Here is a 23648-nt window from a genome sequence, read left to right as displayed (position 1 = left end):
GACGAGTTTAAGGCCAGCAAAGGCTGGTTTGAGAGATTTAAGAATCGTAGTGGCATACACAGTGTGATAAAGCACGATGAGGCTGCCAGTTCTGACAAAAAAGCGGACAGATTTTTGGTGCGACAGGGGTCCAGTGACTCAAGTTGGTCCTAGTGCCATTAAAAAACAAAGAAGGGAATTAACCCCTGAAAAGGACTTGCTATCTGAAGTCTTCATGGAAGAGGATTCCCTTTCCAAACAATAACACATCTCCATCCTCTCCCTCCCATCTTATCACTCATCAATAAGTCTTCAATAAAGGTCAGTGTCATTTTAGTATTGTTTATTCTGCATGTCTCATTTGTTTTCTGTGTAGGAAAATGTATATTTCATGTGAAAAAATTATTTTGTTTAATACTTTTGGGTGTCTGGAACGGATTAATTGGATTTCCATTATTTCTTATGGGGAAAATTAATTCGGATTACGACAGATTCGGTTAAAGACACGCTCTCTGGAACGGATTAATGTCGTAATCCAGGGGTCCACTGTATTAAGATTAAATATGATTGTAATCAAGTAAACCACTTGTCTAGTTTTAAGTCATTACAATGTGCTATCATCTGTCCTAGTTTTAAGTAGTTACCATGTACCTATTAGGATTAGTCTGCCCAAAATGCCCCAGCATGGTAGCAGCTGTCTTTCTACTTAGCAAACCAAAATTCTAATTACATACTGTAACCTTTACAAAGAAATAAACCTTTACTTTACTTTATATAGTACATACTGTACTGTTTTACAGGTTACAATGGTTTAGAAAGACACGTAACCAAACACTAACATATTTATTAGAAAACGTTTCGGTCCTGGGACCTTGATCACTTCTGAGAAGTGATCAAGGTCCCAGGACCAAAACGTTTTCTAATAAATATGTTAGTGTTTGCTTACGTGTCTTTCTAAACCAACTTGTCGGTATTTATTACCAAGGTTTATACCACAGGTTACAATACCTGCATTCTTAGTGTCTAGTAGTGGTATTGTTCTGAATCAGTAAACAAAGTCCACTGATTCAGAACTTTGTTAATTAATGTTACAATCATGAAAAATTAATTTCCTAATTCAGAATCTACAGACAATCAGAATTAACATAATCCTCTTTCGCTATTAGCCTGTTAGAGGGTTCACCGTAGAGGCACATTTCACAAGCAGATTCCTCTTAACCCCTTGAAGGTCCAAACCGTAGATCTACGTCATGAGCTCAGCTCACTCTGATAAGCTGTGAGTGGTAAATTTTGGCCTTGATATTAGGGAAAACATCTATGTGGTATGTGTGCACCACATACAACAAATCCTGCAGCACACAGTGCATAATGAGAGAAAAAAAAGATCGTAATTTTCGATTAAAACAACGACTTTGCAGTGTTTTTTCGTATGTTTTTTATAGTTGCATTTGCGAGTTCTTGGTCTCATTTGATGGAATGGAAGACATATTACAGAAATAGAGATGATTTTGACTGGTTTTAATAGTGGAAATGGCTTGAAACTGAGCTCAAAGTAGCAGAAATGTTAAATTTTTGCTGATGTTCAAGAGTAAACAAATGACCTCACACGTCTAATACACGCCTGCTGGTGGGTTTAATATATGTTCACAAATGCTCTTATCTAAATGTGCTAATATTATTTATACAATTATTACAATATTGCATAACAGTAAATCTTCTATTTTTTGGTTTGAATAAAAATTCATTATGTGAATAAAAAATCAAAATGGAATTAATTAATAAAGCCTGAAAACGTAACTAATAAACAGAGGAAATGTTAGTTTAGTGCCAGGAATGCCTGCAATGTTTATTCTGGACACCTATTTTGAAAATGCAGTATGTATTTTGAACTTTGCATTAAATTAGCCAAATTACCAATTTCCAATCACTTTATTTTGTAGTTGAAACAGCTGACTTGGCGAATTCTTGTGCTCATTCGATAGAATAGAAGTAATACTAGTGAAATAGTTAAGAATTTGGTCAACTGGAATAATGTAATTGGCCTAAAATGGGAGTCAAAGTCCGCAAAATCGCCGATGCATAAATATCGCTGACACATCAAAATTCGAGAGAGCATAATTTCGTCAGTTTTCCATCAAATTTTGTACGTTTTGTTTTATTACCTTCAGAAAAAAGTTCTCTACCATTTCATGAGAAAAAATAAAATTATTTTTTGAAAATTCTTGGACACTGGTGCACCCTTTGAAATTTGGCCTCTGGACCCTGAAAGGGTTAAAACAAATATAAGAAGACAATACGTCACTGATTAAGGTGGAGCAACTGTTTAAGATCTTGAATATCCACTTAATCCTTAAACTATCCAAACATAGATCTATGTTGACGTGCATAGCGCTCCGAGTGTAGATCTACGTTTTTTTACATAATGCACGTAAAATAGGATGTAGCTCTACGTCCGGAGCGCTACACACATCAATGTAGATCTACGTTTGGACAGTTTAAGGGTTAAAAGCTTATACTGTACATATACAGTGGAACCTCAAAAATCGAACTGCTCCCAACACGACCAATTATGTAAGTGTATTTTTGTAAGTGCTTTTATAAGTGTATTTTTGAGGGTCTGAAATGGACTAATCTAATTTACATTATTCCTGATGGGAATAAATTCATTCGGTAAAGGCACTCGAACAGCCTTCTGAACCGAAGAAAGTTCGATATTTGAGGTTCCACTGTACTGTTTACCTGGAGTTTACTGTACCTGAATTTTCAAGACAGTACTAGAACAACATATCTGAAACAGCATAATACAGTGGACCCCCGCATAGTGATTTTAATCCGTGCAAGAGGGCTCATTGTTATGTGAAATGATCAGTATGCGAATGAATTTTCCCCATAAGAAATAATGGAAATCAAATTAATCCGTGCAAGACACCCAAAATTATGAAAAAAAAATTTTTACCACATGAAATATACATTTTCCTACACACAAAGAGAAGGATACATGCACAATAGTAGAGTAGTACATGCACAATATACAGTGGACCCCCGGTTAACGAACTTTTTTCATTCCAGTAGTATGTTCAGGTGCCAGTACTGACCGAATTTTTTCCCATAAGGAATATTGTGAAGTAGATTAGTCCATTTCAGACCCCCAAACATACACGTACAAACGCACTTACATAAATACACTTACATAATTGGTCGCATTTGGAGGTGATCGTTAAGCGGGGGTCCACTGTATATTGTGCATGTACTACTCTACTAAATGAAGAATAAATGACACTTACCTTTATTGAAGATGCAGCAATGACTGATGAGACACTGTGTCCTGGGAGTGCCTTTTCCTCCTGAGTACTGTAGGTCCTGTTTGGCATTTTCTTCCAGAACAGGCCTTATCACACTGTGTATGCCACTACGATTCTTAAATCTCTCAAACCAACCTTTGCTGGCTTTAAATTCACCAATATGAGCACTAGTTCCAGGCATTTTTCCCTGTTCACCTGGGTGTTAGTCGACTGGTGTGGGTTGCATCCTGGGAGACAAGATTAAGGACCCCAATGGAAATAAGTTAGACAGTCTTCGATGACACTGACTTTTTTGGGTTATCCTGGGTGGCAAATCCTCTGGGGTTAATTGTTTCTTGGTATTCTCAATAAGCCACACCAACAACGGTGCTACAGCAGCAGCAGCAGCAGCAGCAGCTGACAGTGCTACAGCAGCAGCAGCAGCTGACAGTGCTACAGCAGCAGCAGCAGCTGACAGTGCTACAGCAGCAGCAGACGATGCTACAGCAGCAGCAGACGATGCTACAGCAGCAGCAGACGATGCTACAGCAGCAGCAGACGATGCTACAGCAGCAGCAGACGATGCTACAGCAGCAGCAGCAGCAGCTGACGGTGGTACAGCAGCAGCAGCAGCTGACAGTGCTACAGCAGCAGCAGACGATGCTACAGCAGCAGCAGACGGTACTACAGCAGCAGCAGCAGCTGACGGTGGTACAGCAGCAGCAGCAGCAGCTGACGGTGGTACAGCAGCAGCAGCAGCAGCAGCTGACGATGCTACAGCAGCAGCAGACGATGCTACAGCAGCAGCAGACGGTACTACAGCAGCAGCAGATGGTACTACAACAGCAGCAGCAGCAGCTGACGGTGGTACAACAGCAGCAGCAGCTGACAGTGCTACAGCAGCAGCAGACGATGCTACAGCAGCAGCAGACGGTACTACAGCAGCAGCAGCAGCTGACGGTGGTACAGCAGCAGCAGCAGCAGCTGTACCACCAATAGTAGCGATGGTTGATTGGGGTTTATTATACAACCTGGCCAGCTCGGAGACACGCACTCCACTTTCATACTTATCAATGATCTTTTTCTTCATCTCTATAGTAATTCTCACCCTTATTGCTGTAGGGTTGGCACTAGAAGCTTTCTTGGGGCCCATGGTCACTTATTTTGCAGATAAAATCACCAAAAAACACTGTAATAATACGAAATGTTCCGATTGTATGCTTGGATGTTACCGCGGAGGCTGGCTGGTAAACAATGCCACCGGCGGCACATGTGAGGCTGGCTAAGAGCGCACATTGGACGCGTCTCGGACGAACAGCGGTGAGCGGGTTTTTGAGCGGTATGCAAGGCAAAATTTTTGCGATAAAAGCGAGCGGTATGCGGATTAAACGTTATGTGATGCCGACGGTATGCGGGGGTCCACTGTACTTTCCTAACTAGGAAAGTCAGATTTACTAAAACTAACCCTGTTATACAGTACAGTACAGAACACTAACTTAGAATATGTATAAATATATTTAAGTAAATATTAAATAATGATTGCGAGTTAGGCAGACAACTATACTCATGTAATAATACAGTATTCAGACAAAAATTTAAGAATTAAATTTCTTAATCAAACAAAGAGGACACTATATCTAATATTACCACACCACAGTGCTTTCATTCATTTATCTGTTATACATATAAGCTAAATATACAGCACTGACAGCCAAACAAAATACAGCACAGGAAAAAATATACAAATAAGTATCCATCCTATATACAAAAAAAAAAAAAATTATGTATATAAAAATTATAAAACAAACTAAGACAACAAGTACCACAACATACCAACAAACACAGTTAGTAACTGGTGAAAAGCACACCATCCATGAAGGAAACACACAAGCAGGAAATACACCTTCTGAGAAAAGCCGAAGTGTCCGATTTTGTCATAAACATCATCTATAGTAAGCTGGTATCTCCTTGTACTCCTGGACATGTTATACCATGTAAGATGTCTGAAAAAAAAAAAATCTTATATAAAACTATTAATGACAGGGCATTAACAAATTATTGAACTCTCTCCACCCAGAGAAGGAAGTAAAGCAGCTTGCATTAGTCAATTAATAAATAAATAATTTTCATTAGCCAATGAACAGTTATAAATTTAAACCATAGTTGGGAAAGTTCTATTAGCTACCATACTCTGATATAGCAATTTGTAATACATGTCAAATTTAAGCTTAAAAACTTCATTATAAATCTGAAATTTCCCACAAAAGTTCCATCTTGTTGTGTTTCAATATGAAAGACATTTTTTCAAATTTTAGTTTTAAAATTTTTGTAAATGAGCCCATCCAATATGAGCACTATTTAAAACAATGAAAATGTTTGGTTTAAGCAATATATACAGCAAAAATAAATAAATAAGAAAAAATTATTATACGTACACACTATATTGTATAAATTGTAAATAGCAAAGAATAAAATTATAGTGCATGTAAGTAAATGTTTCATCCCACATTCTCAAGCAAATTTAGTACATACATGAAACACAAACACTAAAAATAAGTCACAATACCATAGCTGGAACACTGCAAATAACTCACACTCCAAGAAAGAAATTTTAGACAATGTTCTGGTCCCTCGTAGACCATTATCATATTGCAGATGAGCTTTGACAATGGTCTAGGACAGGCCAAAATATAAAAAATTTCCTCTCCAAAGTACAAGTTATTTATCAACACATTCACAACCTTCACATCATCAAAAGCAACAGCCATGAACTACATGTCAATATTGTCAATGCAAAAATCTGTAACTTTTCCACAAAGTCATGTCATTTACATTGCAAATTAACAACAATGTTACTTATATTTAACGAACTGTCTTTTTTGCAACTGTATAATGCATTTTTGGTAATTTTTTTTTATCATCAAATGAATTTTTCTGAGCCTTTTAAATCATAAAAATACAGCATTTATAAAAAATTTCTTAACCTGATACTGATATTATAATCAAGGGAAGTAGTAAACCCTTATGGGTCATACAACACATGGGAAATGAGAGGCAATCATGTTCAATCAAAGAAAAAGAGGAAGAGACAGGTCCTATGATGACAAGTCATAATAAGAGAAAGTATTTTATTTTTAAATTCAAAGTATAATTTACTTGAATACTTTCACTGTACCTAATACTGTATGCTTCTGAGTCCTTTGGTTATATTGCAAGTTATTATTAATTAGTATTACTGTACTATAATTATTAAATCATAATTATAATTAATATTTTACTATATTCATAGGAAGTGCTATCATGAAGCATTCCACATTCTTTTGGGTGTCCCATGGTTTGGTTGACAGCACACTTATAATTTGAGCACACTTACAGAGGTACAAAAAAAATACAGATAAGAGCACACATACTGAGTGTCCGTGGTTCAATCTCCAGCAAGGGTAGAAACATTGGGCATGTTTCCTTGCAAGTGTTGTCCCGGTTCACCTAGCAGCAAATAGGTACCTGGGTGTTAGTCAACTGGTGTGGGTCACATCCTGGGGAACAAGATTAACCCTTTGACTGTCGAAGGGCCAAATCCTGAAGTTGCTTCTGGTGTCGCAAAATTTTCGAAAAAAAAAAAAATTATTTTTTCTTATGAAATGATAGAGAATCTTTTCCCGATTGTAAAGACACCAAAAAAACGAAATTTGATGGAAAACTGACGGAATTACGCTCTCGCGAAGTTAGCGACTTCGGCGATATTTAAAAATCGGCAATTTCGCCCACTTTGAGCCCTATTTTCGGCTAATTCCGTTATTCCAGTCAACCAAACTCATAACTATTTCTTCAGAACTCTATTTTTTCTATCGATTGAGTACAAGAAACTGCCCATTTACCGATTTCAACTACCCAATAACATGGTCAGAAATTTGCAATTTGGCCAATTTCACGAAAATTAAAAAATACGACAATTTCAAAATAAGGTCCAGAATGAACAATGCAGACATTCCTGGCTCTAAAATAACATTTTCTTTGTTCATCAGTCATGTCTCCAGGTCCCTGTGATATTACTCTTGCTTTTTATTTTGAAATTTTATTCAAACAAAAAATAGAAGATTTACTGTTATGCAGACTACTGCAATACTGTAATAATTGTAAAAATTACATCAACCCATTCATGACTGCGTATTAGAATGGCTATTTGGATATTTATTGGACAATGACATCATTTGTATACTTTTGAACATCGGCAAAAATCAAACATTTCCTGTACTTTGTGCTCCATTTCCAGGTTCTTTTTATAGTAAAATTAATCAAAATCACCTCTATTTCTATCATATAGTTTCCATTCTATCAAATGAGACCAAGAAAACGAGAATACAACCACAAATACTATACGAAAATAGACCACAAAGTCGGCATTTTAATTAAAAAAAACGGTCGGAGTTTTTTTTTTCTCATTATGCACTGCGTGCTCCAGGATTTTTTTTATGTGGTGCACACTGACCACACAGACCCATTCTCTCACATGTGGGCCTACTAGCTTTCTCCTGCCTGATTTGAAGCCGCTAGAATTTATGAGTATATATACGTCAAACACGGTACCTCGCAAACGTATATATACGGCCGCGACAGTCAAAGGGTTAAAGGACCCGAATGGAAATAAGACACTGTCCTCAATGACACAGATTTTACTGGGTTATCCTGGGTAGCTGTGGTTAAAAATCTAAACAGATCAATCTTAACCCATTGGGGAAATCAAGTTTGAGTCAAGGAAGGAGAAAGTGGCTTTAATTCCTTGGCTATAAAGTCCTTCATCAAGCAACAAGACATCCCACCATAAAAGATGTAATGGGGAGTTACTATACATAAAACTGAGAAATATTATCTATTTTTTAAACTTGAACATATGTTCTCTCCTCCTCCTCATTACAGAATGAAAAATTGACAGAAATCTGACACCTAAAAATAAAAATGAAACTTATCCCTTTAAAAAAAAAAGCTTAAAATGGTTACAAACAGTAAGTGGAATAGCATACAAACTAATTTCAAAGCCATTGATTATGCAGAGCATTTTGAGCATCCTAAAATTGAACAAAAAATAAAACAACAAATACTGATGGGTAGGTTTAGACTGCTTAACCTAGTAAATCAAAACACACGTGTATATAGGAAGCTTTTATTAAGACAAGATTTCATTCGAATTCTTAACCCCGGAGGGTTAGCCACCCAGGATATCCCAAGAAAGGCAGTGTGTCATCGAGGACTGTCTAATTTCTATTGGGGTCCTCAATCTTGTCCCCCAGGATGCGACCCACACCAGACGACTAACACTCAGATACCTATTTACTGGTAGGTGAACAGGACAACAGGTGTAAGGAAATGCATCGAAATGTTTCCACCCCTACCAGGAATCAAACCCAGCCCCTCCATGTGTGAAGCGAGAGCTTTGCCAGCCAGGCTTAGCGAGAACTTTATCAAGTTTCCTGTACCTGGAGTTTACCTGGAGAGAGTTTCGGGGGTCAACGCCCCCGCGGCCCGGTCTGTGACCAGGCCTCCTGGTGGATCAGCGCCTGATCAACCAGGCTGTTGCTGCTGGCTGCACGCAAACCAACGTACGAGCCACAGCCCGGCTGATCAGGAACTGACTTTAGGTGCTTGTCCAGTGCCAGCTTGAAGACTGCCAGGGGTCTGTTGGTAATCCCCCTTATGTGTGCTGGGAGGCAGTTGAACAGTCTCGGGCCCCTGACACTTATTGTATGGTCTCTTAACGTGCTAGTGACACCCCTGCTTTTCATTGGGGGGATGGTGCATCGTCTGCCAAGTCTCTTGCTTTCACTGTGAGTGATTTTCGTGTGCAAGTTCGGTACTAGTCCCTCTAGGATTTTCCAGGTGTATATAATCATGTATCTCTCCCTCCTGCGTTCCAGGGAATACAGGTTTAGAAACCTCAAGCGCTCCCAGTAATTGAGGTGTTTTATCTCCGTTATGCGCGCCGTGAAAGTTCTCTGTACATTTTCTAGGTCGGCAATTTCACCTGCCTTGAAAGGTGCTGTTAGAGTGCAGCAATATTCCAGCCTAGATAGAACAAGTGACCTGAAGAGTGTCATCATGGGCTTGGCCTCCCTAGTTTTGAAGGTTCTCATTATCCATCCTGTCATTTTTCTAGCAGATGCGATTGATACAATGTTATGGTCCTTGAAGGTGAGATCCTCCGACATAATCACTCCCAGGTCTTTGACGTTGGTGTTTCGCTCTATTTTGTGGCCAGAATTTATTTTGTACTCTGATGAAGATTTAATTTCCTCATGTTTACCATATCTGAGTAATTGAAATTTCTCATCGTTGAACTTCATATTGTTTTCTGCAGCCCACTGAAAGATTTGGTTGATGTCCGCCTGGAGCCTTGCAGTGTCTGCAATGGAAGACACTGTCATGCAGATTCGGGTGTCATCTGCAAAGGAAGACACGGTGCTGTGGCTGACATCCTTGTCTATGTCGGATATGAGGATGAGGAACAAGATGGGAGCTAGTACTGTGCCTTGTGGAACAGAGCTTTTCACCGTAGCTGCCTCGGACTTTACTCTGTTGACGACTACTCTCTGTGTTCTGTTAGTGAGGAAATTATAGATCCATCGACCGACTTTTCCTGTTATTCCTTTAGCGCGCATTTTGTGCGCTATTACGCCATGGTCACACTTGTCGAAGGCTTTTGCAAAGTCTGTATATATTACATCTGCATTCTTTTTGTCTTCTAGTGCATTTAGGACCTTGTCGTAGTGATCCAGTAGTTGAGACAGACAGGAGCGACCTGTTCTAAACCCATGTTGCCCTGGGTTGTGTAACTGATGGGTTTCTAGATGGGTGGTGATCTTGCTTCTTAGGACCCTTTCAAAGATTTTTATGATATGGGATGTTAGTGCTATTGGTCTGTAGTTCTTTGCTGTTGCTTTACTGCCCCCTTTGTGGAGTGGGGCTATGTCTGTTGTTTTTAGTAACTGAGGGACGACCCCCGTGTCCATGCTCCCTCTCCATAGGATAGAAAAGGCTCGTGATAGGGGCTTCTTGCAGTTCTTGATGAACACAGAGTTCCATGAGTCTGGCCCTGGGGCAGAGTGCATGGGCATGTCATTTATCGCCTGTTCGAAGTCATTTGGCGTCAGGATAACATCGGATAGGCTTGTGTTAATCAAATTTTGTGGCTCTCTCATAAAAAATTCATTTTGATCTTCGACTCTCAGTCTGGTTAGCGGCTTGCTAAAAACTGAGTCATATTGGGACTTGAGTAGCTCACTCATTTCCTTGCTGTCATCTGTGTAGGACCCATCTTGTTTAAGTAGGGGCCCAATACTGGACGTTGTTCTCGATTTTGATTTGGCATAGGAGAAGAAATACTTTGGGTTTCTTTCGATTTCATTTATGGCTTTTAATTCTTCCCGCGATTCCTGACTCCTAAAGGATTCTTTTAGCTTAAGTTCGATGCTTGCTATTTCTCTGACCAGTGTCTCCCTGCGCATTTCAGATATATTGACCTCTTTTAGCCGCTCTGTTATTCTTTTCCGTCGCCTGTAAAGGGAGCGCCTGTCTCTTTCTATTTTACATCTACTCCTCCTTTTTCTTAGAGGAATAAGCCTTGTGCATACATCGAGTGCCACCGAGTTAATCTGTTCTAGGCATAAGTTTGGGTCTGTGTTGCTTAGTATATCTTCCCAGCTTATATCGGTTAGGACTTGGTTTACTTGGTCCCACTTTATGTTTTTGTTATTGAAGTTGAATTTGGTGAATGCTCCCTCGTGACTAGTCTCATTTTGTCGGTCTGGGGCTCCCCGCATACATGTCTGAACCTCAATTATGTTGTGATCTGAGTATATTGTTTTTGATATGGTGACATTTCTTATCAGATCATCATTGTTAGTGAAGATGAGGTCTAGTGTATTCTCCAGTCTAGTAGGCTCTATTATTTGCTGGTTTAAATTGAATTTTGTGCAGAGATTTAAAAGCTCGTGTGAGTGTGAGTTTTCATCAGAGCTGCCTCCTGGTGTTATTACTGCAACAATATTATTTGCTATATTCCTCCATTTTAGGTGCCTTAAGTTGAAATCCCCCAGGAGCAAGATGTTGGGTGCAGGAGCTGGAAGATTTTCCAGAGTGTGGTCAATTTTTAACAGCTGTTCCTGGAATTGCTGGGATGTTGCATCCGGAGGCTTGTAGACTACCACAATGACTAGGTTTTGGTTCTCGACCTTTACTGCTAAAACTTCCACTACGTCATTTGAGGCATTAAGCAGTTCTGTGCAAACAAGTGACTCTGCAATGTACAGGCCAACCCCCCCCTTTTGCCTGTTCACTCTGTCACATCTGTATAGGTTGTAACCTGGGATCCATATTTCGTTGTCCAAGTGATCCTTTATGTGGGTCTCAGTGAAAGCCGCGAACATTGCCTTTGCCTCTGCAAGCAGTCCACGGATGAAAGGTATTTTGTTGTTTGTTGCTGGCTTTAGACCCTGTATATTTGCAAAGAAGAATGTTATCGGACTGGTGGTATTGTTGGTACTGGGGGGGGATTTTTTTTCCGGCATTAGTATCTGTATCTGTTGGTTTGGAGTGGAGGCCATCGACTGTGGTTCCACTCCAGGAATGACTGGATTTGGTGTACGATTTCTGCCATTTCCTGCCAGTTTTTTTTCCTTCCTGGCACTAAAAAACCTCTCCCTCTTGAGTGGCTGTGGCTACCCAGGTTTTCCCATGGCCTGGATGTTTTGTATCTTTTTGTCCCCTTTAGATGGTATGCCTGGCAATTTAAGTTATAGCACAGTCTTTCCTGCTACTAGTAACTATTAAATAGCTTTATAGCTACAAGTATCAAATTATCTTAAACTGATAAATCTCTCAATAAGCAAGAAAAAAAAATTGTAGTAAAGGCTTTATCTACATGTCTCTGATTGACTGTGTTAGTTACAGTAGTTTGGTCTGAATACAAGTCTTGAAAATAACTTCATGTGATTTGCAGAAAAGACTGTCTTTAATAAGTGTATTTAGATACGGGTACACATAAGTACAATTATCGTACATAACGTGTAAATTACCTATTATAACCCATTACTTTAAATCTGTAATTTAATGATAAATAAATAAATAAATGTATATACGTATGTTAGTTTTCGTTAGTTATAGGCACATATGCACAGTACATATGTATATTTAACCCTAGGATAACCAAAGAATAAATTCAGTGTGACATATGTCCATCGGGGTCATGTTACTAGAAGCTCTATGAGGGTGAAGACTGGTATAAAAGTAAAAAAAAAATACAAATGGTAAAAAAATATATAAATGTAATCACAGATAATACATAAAAGAAGCGCTAAACCTGTACGAGTGGACAACTAACCTTGAGCTGTCGAGTTCTGTTATTTACCAGACGTCGTCTCTGACCACAGCTCTGTGTCGACGACCCCAAGAGTTATAATATACCCAGCCACTTGTCCATCCTTGCCACACTTACAAGAGTACAGCTGTTGACAGCTGTGACACATGTAGTCTCCTCCACAACAGCTGTTCCTCGGGGAAACCTATAAATCCTCAGTCAGTTTATCCCGAGCATCAGCGGGAGTGGGTGCTCGTGACGTCATCAACGCTGCCACGACACTGCTCAAGGAGAGATTATTATTATTATTATCATAACTAAGCGCTAAACTCACAAAGATCTTACAGCGCTGACTCGAGGAGGGAGCGCTAAACTCGTCAGTTACGCGGCGTTTAAATAATTATGTTTTATTTCGAATGGAGGAGCCACCAGGCCAGGTTGGCCCGTGACCTGGTGGCAAAAGCTCTCGCCGAGGGTCCGGATTCGATTCCCGGCGAGGGTAGAAACATTGGGCTTGTTTCCTTATACCGGTTGTCCATGTTCACCTATCAGTAATAATAGGTACCTGGGTGTTAGTCGATTGGTGTGGGTCACATCCTGGGACAAAACTGACCTAATTTGCCCGAAATGCTCTGCATAACAAGCGGCTTTCAGACCTAGAGACTGTTGACTGGCCTACAGAATTCTCCAATGCCAATGGTATTGACGATTGGACAGACATTTTTCTTAACAGACTATACAACAAACATTGTCCTATAAAAACGAAACAGATCACGAATAAACGGCTCGGTTGCCCATGGCTAACCAGCAGCATTCTGAAATCCATTGATAAGAAACACCAGTATCAAAATCAATATAGACAGGGCTTAATACACAAAGATATTCTTAAACAATATTCATCAGTTCTCACCAAATTAATAACGAAAGTCAAACAACTGTACTACAGCAGATTCGCTGACACAAGAGGAGATATAAAAAAAAGACCTGGAAAACACTTTCCCAGATTCTGGGGACCCACAAACTGAAAAAAAAAAACAAGAATATTGTCCTAACCAAACCTAATGAAACACCACTACATCCCACTGATACAGCTAACAAGATAAACGACTTCTTCTCAAACATAGGATCTGATCTCGCCAGTAAAATCCCACGTACTAATGCCCATGCCGGGGACTACGTAGATGGGAATTTTCCAAATTCCTTCTATCTTGTACCAACTGAGCCCACGTTAGTCACCGCGATCATAAAGTCACTTAAAAATAACTCGGGGAATCTGTCTCACGTCCCACCATTATTGTACAAGTGAGCGGCTCATGTCCTTTCGCATGCTATTACATTACTTTTTAACAAGTCACTAGAAACTAGCACTTTCCCGACACTACTCAAGAGAGCAAGGGTTACACCAATACATAAAGGTGGTGCCCCTATAGATGTAAACAACTATAGGCCAATATCAAACTTACCATTGCTATCCAAAATCTTCGAGAAACTCGTGCACAGGAGACTATATTCATTTATAACAGCACAAAACATACTCAACCCCTGCCAATTTGGATTCAGGAAAAATAAAAGCCTAATGATGCAATTGTAAAAATGCTAAATCTGCTTTACACATCATTGGAAAATAAGGAATATCCGCTAGGAATTTTTATTGACCTAAGAAAAGCGTTTGACACAGTAGACCACGGCATCCTACTCCACAAACTTGACCATTATGGTATAAGAGGCCATGCACTTGCATATTTCAAATCCTACCTTACTAATAGGTATCAGTACTCACCTAGTTGAGGTTGCAGAGGTCGAGTCCGAGCTCCTGGCCCCGCCTCTTCACTAATTGCTACTAGGTCACTCTCCCTGAACCGTGAGCTTTATCATACCTCTGCTTAAAGCTATGTATGGATCCTGCCTCCACTACATCGCTTCCCAAACTATTCCACTTGCTGACTACTCTGCGGCTGAAGAAATACTTCCTAACATCCCTGTGATTCATCTGTGTCTTCAACTTCCAACTGTGTCCCCTTGTTGCTGTGTCCCATCTCTGGAACATCCTGTCTTTGTCCACCTTGTCAATTCCTCTCAGTATTTTGTATGTCGTTATCATGTCCCCCCTATCTCTCCTGTCCTCCAGTGTCGTCAGGTTGATTTCCCTTAACCTCTCCTCGTAGGACATACCTCTTAGCTCTGGGACTAGTCTTGTTGCAAACCTTTGCACTTTCTCTAGTTTCTTTACGTGCTTGGCTAGGTGTGGGTTCCAAACTGGTGCCGCATACTCCAATATGGGCCTAATGTACACGGTGTACAGGGTCCTGAACGATTCCTTATTAAGATGTCAGAATGCTGTTCTGAGGTTTGCTAGGCGCCCATATGCTGCAGCCATTATTTGGTTGATGTGCGCTTCAGGAGATGTGCCTGGTGTTATACTCACCCCAAGATCTTTTTCCTGGAGTGAGGTTTGTAGTCTCTGACCCCCTAGACTGTACTCGGTCTTCTTTGCCCTTCCCCAATCTTCATGACTTTGCACTTGGTGGGATTGAACTCCAGGAGCCAATTGCTGGACCAGGTCTGCAGCCTGTCCAGATCCCTTTGTAGCTCTGCCTGGTCTTCGATCGAGTGAATTCTTCTCATCAACTTCACGTCATCTGCAAACAGGGACACCTCAGAATCTATTCCTTTCGTCATGTCGTTCACAAATACCAGAAACAGCACTGGTCCTAGGACTGACCCCTGTGGGACTCTGCTGGTCACAGGTGCCCACTCTGACACCTCGCCACGTACCATGACTCGCTTCTGTCTTCCTGACAAGTATTCCCTGATCCATTGTAGTGCTTTCCCTGTTATCCCTGCTTGGTCCTCCAGTTTTTGCACCAATCTCTTGCGTGGAACTGTGTCAAACGCTTTCTTGCAGTCCAAAAATATGCAATCCACCCACCCCTCTCTCTCTCGTCTTACTGCTGTCACCATGTCGTAGAACTCCAGTAGGTTTGTGAGACAGGATTTCCCGACCCTGAAACCATGTTGGCTGCTGTTGATGAGATCATTCCTTTCTAGTATGTCACCATTAAAGACACAGCCTCATCAACACAGCCACTTGATACTGGAGTTCCGCAGGGAAGTGTCCTTGGTCCCCTGCTCTTCCTCATTTACATTAACGATCTTCCAAACGTATCCCAACGCCTGAAACCCATTCTCTTTGCTGATGACACGACTTACGTCATCTCCCACCCTAATCTTGCCACCCTCAACACCATTGTCAACGAGGAGCTGCTCAAAATTCTAACTTGGATGACAGCCAATAAACTTACACTTAACACTGACAAAACCTACTATATTATGTTTGGTAGCAGAGCAGGTGTTGTGCAACTTAACATTAAGATCGACAACACTCTAATTGCCAGACACAATGAGGGCAAATTCCTAGGTCTATACCTCGACAACAACCTAAATTTCAGCACCCATATCCAACACATAACAAAAAAAATATCCAAAACGGTGGGGATCCTCTCCAAGATACGATATTATGTGCCGCAAACTGCCCTTCTCACACTATACCATTCACTCATTTATCCATACCTCATCTATGCTATTTGTGCTTGGGGATCAACTGCAGCAACACATCTAAAGCCAATAACCCAACAAAAAGCCGCAGTAAGAATAATCACTAAATCCCATCCCTGGCAACACACCCCCAAACTCTTCATAGATCTAAACTTACTCCCTGTTCAGAACATCCACACTTACTACTGTGCAATCTCCATCTACAGGACCTTAAATTCCAATATTAACCTTGACCTAAAATGCTTTCTTGATAGTTGACAGGACCCACAGGCATAACACCAGACACAAACATCTCTATGACATTCCCCGTGTCCGACTAAACCTTTACAAAAATTCAATGCGTGTCAAAGGGCCTAAAATCTGGAACACCCTACCTGAAAACTCTTGAACTGCAGACACATTCATCACTTTCAAATTACAGTTAGAAAACATCTTATTTCTGTTTTCCCCCCCCAAAACTAACTACATGTAAACCACCTGGTGGTTCACACTTACACTCACTCACCCATTGACTATAAACACAGAAATACGAATCTTAATCTTAAAATAATGAATCCTAACTAGTCATGAGTTTGCCTATGATACTCCAATATAGACACTATGTATTGTGCCAAAACAAAAGCATTCACATTGCTAAACTCACAAACTGTAATGTAGTCACTTTGCCTTAATACCATAATCTGTAATAATTTAAAGTTTAGAATTAATCTAAGTCTGCCCGAAATGCCTAGCCATGCTAGGTGTCCTAGTGGCCTCCTCTGTAATTAGTAATTTAACCCTTAAACGGTCCAAACAAATTGACATTCAAATTCGTATTGCTACAAAAGTAGATCTACTTGTTTTTAACATATTTTCATATGTAACAAAAACAAATGTAGATAAAAATTTTTTTACACGTTTTCAAATGTAAAACAAAAAAGAAGATCTACATTTTTTTACATACTTTCAGATGTTGAAAAAACGTATATATACGTTTGGACCATTTAAGGGTTAAAACATGTAAACTACACAATATTCAAAATCTGTAAACCCTGCATTGTAATCTTTATACTGTACTATTATGTCATTGATGTCAGCTAGGCCTGTATACCTTGTACATATACTAGTAGAAATCAAGATATTATTATTTTTGCAGCAAGGCCCCCAACTCCACTAGCCCCAGTGAGAGCTATCTTACTATATCTTACTACTTACCAAGCTGTTTGAGTGTCTTACAATGCTGTAAGGCACTTGATCCAACCAGTTGGGGCTATCCCACCCCTTCCTCAGATCAAACACTATTACCCCTCATTTGCCAGGTGCTGTATGACCCTTATGGGTTATTACTTCCCCATGAACATAATAATAATCCAAAAAGCTCAAATTCTTTTGTCTGGCTAAGCAGTGCACTTTACTCTCTCCTCTTATTTGTTGATATTTTATGCCTACTATACCATTTTATAACAATATTCTCACTGCATTATAGTATTCTTCACTATTATAGTACACACTGTACAATACTATTTATACATTAATTGGTAGAATAATATATGTATTACAAAAAAAAATTGATTCTAATGGTAATTACATACTAAAGAAAAATTATCTAGCTTCACCATTACCTTTTCTGGCCTTCGATTTTATAATACACTGTATAATTAAGAAAATTTGCCAGATTCATTGACATAATATTATACGAATACACTGGATTAAATCATCCCTTAACACAAGACTTATACTACTAATAATAATAATAAATAATAATACCCAGAAGCAGTCCCTAGTTTACCAGTGTATTCCTTTCATCACTTGTTGCTTATCACAAACTGGTCAGTGTTGGACAAATTAGCCACACAGGAGAATATTCAAATATTCTTCACATATGATCAAATTTTTTTTTTTTAACAAGTCGGCTATCCCCCACCGAGGCAGGGTGACCCAGAAAGAAAGAAAATCCCCAAAAAGAAAATGCTTTCACCATCATTCAACACTTTCACCTCACTCACACATTATCACTGTTTTTGCAGAGGTGCTCAGAATACAACAGTTTAGAAGCATATACATATAAAGATACACAACATACCCCTCCAAACTGCCAATATCCCAAACCCCTCCTTTAAAGTGCAGGCATTGTACTTCCCATTTCCAGGACTCAAGTCTGGCTATATAAAAATAACTGGTTTTCCTGAATCCCTTCACTAAATATTACCCTGCTCACACTCCAACAGCTCGTCAGGTCCCAAATACCATTCGTCTCCATTCACCCCTATCTAACACGCTCATGCATGCTTGCTGGAAGTCCAGGCCCCTCGCCCACAAAACCTCCTTTACCCCCTCCCTCCAACCTTTTTGAGGACGACCCCTACCCCTCCTTCCTTCCCCTACAGATTTATATGCTCTCCATGTCATTCTACTTTGATCCATTCTCTCTAAATAACCAAACTGCCTCAACAACCCCTCTTCAGCCCTCTGACTAATACTTTTATGAACTCCACACCTTCTAATTTTCACACTCCGAATTTTCTGCATAATATTTACACCACACATTGCCCTTAGACAGGACATCTCCACTGCCTCCAACCGTCTCCTCGCTGTAGCATTTAAAACCTAACCTTCACACCCATATAAGAGTGTTGGTACCACTATACTTTCATACATTCCCTTCTTTGCCTCCATAGATAACGTTTTTTGTCTCCACATATACCTCAATGCACCACTTACCTTTTTTCCTTCACCAATTCTATGATTAACCTCATCCTTCATAAATCCATTCGCTGACACGTCAACTCCCAAATACAGTGAACCCCCGCCCAACGGCAGCATCAAGTAATGACAAATTCGTCTAACGGCGCTCTTTTGTATAAAAAAAAGCTCTACCAACGGCGAAAAACTCGTCTAACGGCATTCGTCTGGAACGTGTCTATGCGGCGGGAGTGTGGCCTGAGCAGGCCCAACCACTCCAAGACTCAGTGTGCCATTGTTTACAAGCTGTTGCGGTCGATTCCACGTGTACCTGGAGTCTACCTGGAGGTTATTCCGGGGATCAATGCCCCCGCGGCTCGGTCCAGTGCTCTTAGTGCTTGTAACCACTAAATAAGCCACCATGGGCCCCAAGAAAGCTTCTAGTGCCAGGCCTGTGTTAAAAAGGGTGAGAATTACAATGGAAATGAAGAAAGGGATAATTGAAAAATACGAAAGTGCAGTGTGTATGTCCGAGTTGGAAAGGCTATACAACAAATCCCATTCAACCATCAGTACTATCTTGGTGAACAGAAAGGCAGTCAAGGGAGCTGTTGTTGCGAAAGGTGTAAGTATGTTTTCAAAACGGAGACCGCAAATAATTGAAGAGGTAGAGAGACTGTTATTGATATGGATAAACGAAAAACAATTATCAGGAGTTAGTGTTTCTCAGTCTATAATTTGTGAAAAGGCATTTTCTTAATGAGATCATCATGTAGTTGCATGATGATCTCATTAAGAAAATGCCTCAAAATAGTGATGAATTTAAGGCCAGCAAAGGCTGGTTTGAGAGATTTAAGAATTGTAGTGGCATACACAGTGTGGTAAGGCATGGTGAGGCTGGCAGTTCAGACAAAAAAGCAGCTGAAAAGTATGTGAAAGACTTTAAGGAATACATAGAGACTGAAAACTTAAAACCTGAACAAGTATTTAATTGTGACGAAACAGGCCTGTTTTGGAAGAAAATGCCAAACAGGACCTACATTACTCAGGAGGAAAAGGCACTCCCAGGACATAAGCCTATGAAAGACAGGCTGACATTAATGTTGTGTAGTAATGCTAGTGGTGATTGCAAAGTGAATCCTTTATTGGTGTATCACTCTGAAACTCCAAGAGTGTTCAGGAAAAACAATATCGTCAAAGGTAATTTGTGTGTGCTGTGGAAATCAAACAGTAAGGCATGGGTCACTAGGGAACTTTTCTTGGACTGGTTTTATGGTGTGTTTGGCCCCACTGTGACAAAATACCTCCAGGAAAAGAAATTGTCACTCAAGTGCCTCCTGGTAATGGACAATGCTCCTGCTCCTCCTCACAACTTGCAAGAGGAAATTGCAGGGGAGTTTGGTTTCGGTAAAGTGAAGTTTTTGCCTCCTAATACAACTACTCTCCTCCAGCCCATGGACCAGCAGGTCATTTCAAACTTCAAAAAACTCTACACAAAAGCAGTGCTTCAAAAGTAGTCAAAAGTACTTTGAAGTGACCTCAGACAATCAATTGACCCTAAGAGAATTTTGGAAAGATCACTTCAATATCCTCAGTTGCATAAACCTTAAGGTGAGGCTTGGGAGGGAGTGATTTGCAGGACTTTGAACTCTGCTTGGAGGAAACTGTGGCCACAATGTGTACAAGAGAGTGATTTTGAAGGGTTTGGGGATAACCCTCAGGAGCCTATGCCAGTAGTGGAAGCTATTGTGTCATTGGGAAAGTCCTTGGGGTTGGAGGTTTGTGGCAAGGATGTGGAAGAGTTGGTGCAGAATGACGAGGAAGAACTAACCACTGCAGACCTGTAAGAGCTTCAGGTGCAACAGCAACAGATCACATCTCAGGAACGTTCTTCAGAGCAGGAGGAAGATGACTTCATCAAGGATTAGGGAAATGTGTTCAATGTTTACAAAGGTACAAGCATTTATGGATGAATTTTATCCTGTCACAGAAGTTGCAAGTCGCATTGGCAACATGTACAATGGCACACTTGTGTCCCATTTTAGGGAAATCCTAAGGGCACATGAGAAACAGAGCTCTCTGGACAGATATTTTGTCCGACAGGGGTCCAATGACTCTCAAGCTGGTCCTAGTGGCATTAAAAAAACCAAGAAGGGAGGTAACCCCACCAAAGGACTTAGTACCTCAAGTCTTTATGGAAGGCAATTCCCCTTCCAAACAATGCATCATCTACCCTCCTACCATCTCATCACTCATCAACAACTCCACAATAAACGTAAGTGGCATTTAATTATTGTTTATTTTGCATGTCCCATTCATTTTTGTGTAGGGAAATGTATATTTCATGTAAAAAAAATATTTTGTTTAATGCTTTTGGGTGTTTGGAATGGATTAATTCTATTTCCATTATTTCTTATGGGGAAAATTAATTCGACTAACGGCTAGCTCTCTGGAACGGATTAATGCCGTTGGTTGAGGATCCACTGTATCTGAAAACATTCACTTCTTCCATACTCCTCCTCTCCAATTTGATATTCAATTTTTCTTTATCTAAATCATTTGATACCCTCATCACCTTACTCTTTTCTATGTTCACTTTCAACTTTCTACCTTTACACACTCTCCCAAACTCGTCCACTAACCTTTGCAATTTTTCTTTAGAATCTCCCATAAGCACTGTATCATCAGCAAAAAGTAACTGTGTCAATTCCCATTTTGCATTTGATTCCCCATAATTTAATCCCACCCCTCTCCCAAACACTCTAGCATTTACTTGTTTTACAACCCCATCTATAAATATATTAAACAACCATGGTGACATGACACATCCCTGTCTAAGACCTACTTTTACCGGAAAGTAGTCTCCCTCTCTCCAACACACCCTAACCTGAGGCACACTATCCTCATAAAAACTCTTTACAGCATTTAGTAACTTACCACCTATTCCATATACTTGCAACATCTGCCACATTGCTCCCCTATCCACTCTATCATATGCCTTTTCTAAATCCATTAATGCAATGAAAACTTCCCTACCTTTATCTAAATACTGTTCACATATATACTTCAACATAAACACTTGATCTACACATCCCCTATCCACTCTAAAACCTCCTTGCTCATCTGCAGTCCTACATTCTGTCTTACCTCTAATTCTTTCAATAATAACCCTACCATACACTTTTCCTGTTTTTTTTTGTTTTGTTTTTTTCAACAAGTCGGCCGTCTCCCACCAAGGCAGGGTGACCCAAAAAAAGAAAGAAAATCCCCAAAAAGAAAATACTTTCATCATCATTCAACACTTTCACCACACTCACACATTATCACTGTTTTTGCAGAGGTGCTCAGAATACAACAGTTTAGAAGCATACACATATAAAGATACACAACATATCCCTCCAAACTGCCAATATCCCAAACCCCTCCTTTAAAGTGCAGGCATTGTACTTCCCACTTCCAGGACTCAAGTCCGACTATATGAAAATAACCGGTTTCCCTGAATCCCTTCACTAAATATTACCCTGCTCACACTCCAACAGATCGTCAGGTCCCAAGTACCATTCGTCTCCATTCACTCCTATCTAACACGCTCATGCACGCTTGCTGGAAGTCCAAGCCCCTTGCCCACAAAACCTCCTTTACCCCCTCTCTCCAACCCTTTCGAGGACGACCCCTACCCCGCCTTCCTTCCCCTATAGATTTATATGCTTTCCATGTCATTCTACTTTGATCCATTCTCTCTAAATGACCAAACCACCTCAACAACTCCTCTTCTGCTCTCTGACTAATACTTTTATTAACTCCACACCTTCTCCTAATTTCCACACTCTGAATTTTCTGCATAATATTTACACCACACATTGCCCTTAAACAGGACATCTCCACTGCCTCCAACCGTCTCCTCGCTGCTGCATTTACCACCCAAGCTTCACACCCATATAAGAGTGTTGGTACTACTATACTTTCATACATTCCCTTCTTTGCCTCCATAGATAAACGTTTTTTGACTCCACATATAACTCAACGCACCACTCACCTTTTTTCCCTCATCAATTCTATGATTAACCTCATCCTTCATGAATCCATCCACTGACATGTCAACTCCCAAGTATCTCAAAACATTCACTTCTTCCATACTCCTCCACAATTTGATATCCAATTTTTCTTTAACTAAATCATTTGATACCCTCATCACCTTACTCTTTTCTATGTTCACTTTCAACTTTCTACCTTTACACACATTCTCAAACTCATTCACTAACCTTTGCAATTTTTCTTTAGAATCTCCCATAAGCACAGTATCATCAGCAAAAAGTAACTGTGTCAATTCCCATTTTGAATTTGATTCCCCATAATTTAATTCCACCCCTCTCCCGAACACCCTAGCATTTACTTCTTTTACAACCCCATCTATAAATATATTAAACAACCATGGTGACATTACACATCCCTGTCTAAGACCTACTTTTACCGGGAAGCAGTCTCCCTCTCTTCTACTCACCCTAACCTGAGCCTCACTATCCTCATAAAAACTCTTAACAGCATTTAGTAACTTACCACCTATTCCATATACTTGCAACATCTGCCACATTGCTTCTCTATCCACTCTATCATATGCCTTTTCTAAATCCATAAATGCAATAAAAACTTCCCTACCTTTATCTAAATACTGTTCACATATATGCTTCAATGTAAACACTTGATCTACACATCCCCTACCCACTCTGAAACCTCCTTGCTCATCCACAATCCTACATTCTGTCTTACCTCTAATTCTTTCAATTATAACCCTACCGTACACTTTTCTTGGTATACTCAGTAAA

The 23648-nt window shown here is 40.0% G+C and overlaps 1 protein-coding gene across 7 annotated transcripts in view; it reads right to left on the bottom strand.

Moving 5' to 3' along the window:
• LOC128686194 (solute carrier family 22 member 15-like) overlaps positions 1-12978 on the bottom strand; it is a gene marked incomplete at its 3' end in the record, with an annotated part of 44890 nt that extends 31912 nt beyond the window's left edge. The window contains 2 exon segments of one of the 7 annotated variants that reach the window (XM_070083249.1): positions 5164-5263; positions 12634-12978. Coding sequence is in view for 1 of the 7 variants with exons in the window: in XM_070083248.1 (XP_069939349.1) it covers positions 5094-5244 (151 nt within the window). 7 annotated transcript variants of the gene reach the window in all.
• Positions 12979-23648: the final 10670 nt, after the last annotated feature.

Source organism: Cherax quadricarinatus, chromosome 9, assembly GCF_038502225.1.
Source record: "Cherax quadricarinatus isolate ZL_2023a chromosome 9, ASM3850222v1, whole genome shotgun sequence".
Lineage (NCBI taxonomy): Eukaryota > Metazoa > Arthropoda > Malacostraca > Decapoda > Parastacidae > Cherax > Cherax quadricarinatus.
This window is presented reverse-complemented; position numbering and strand designations above follow the sequence as displayed.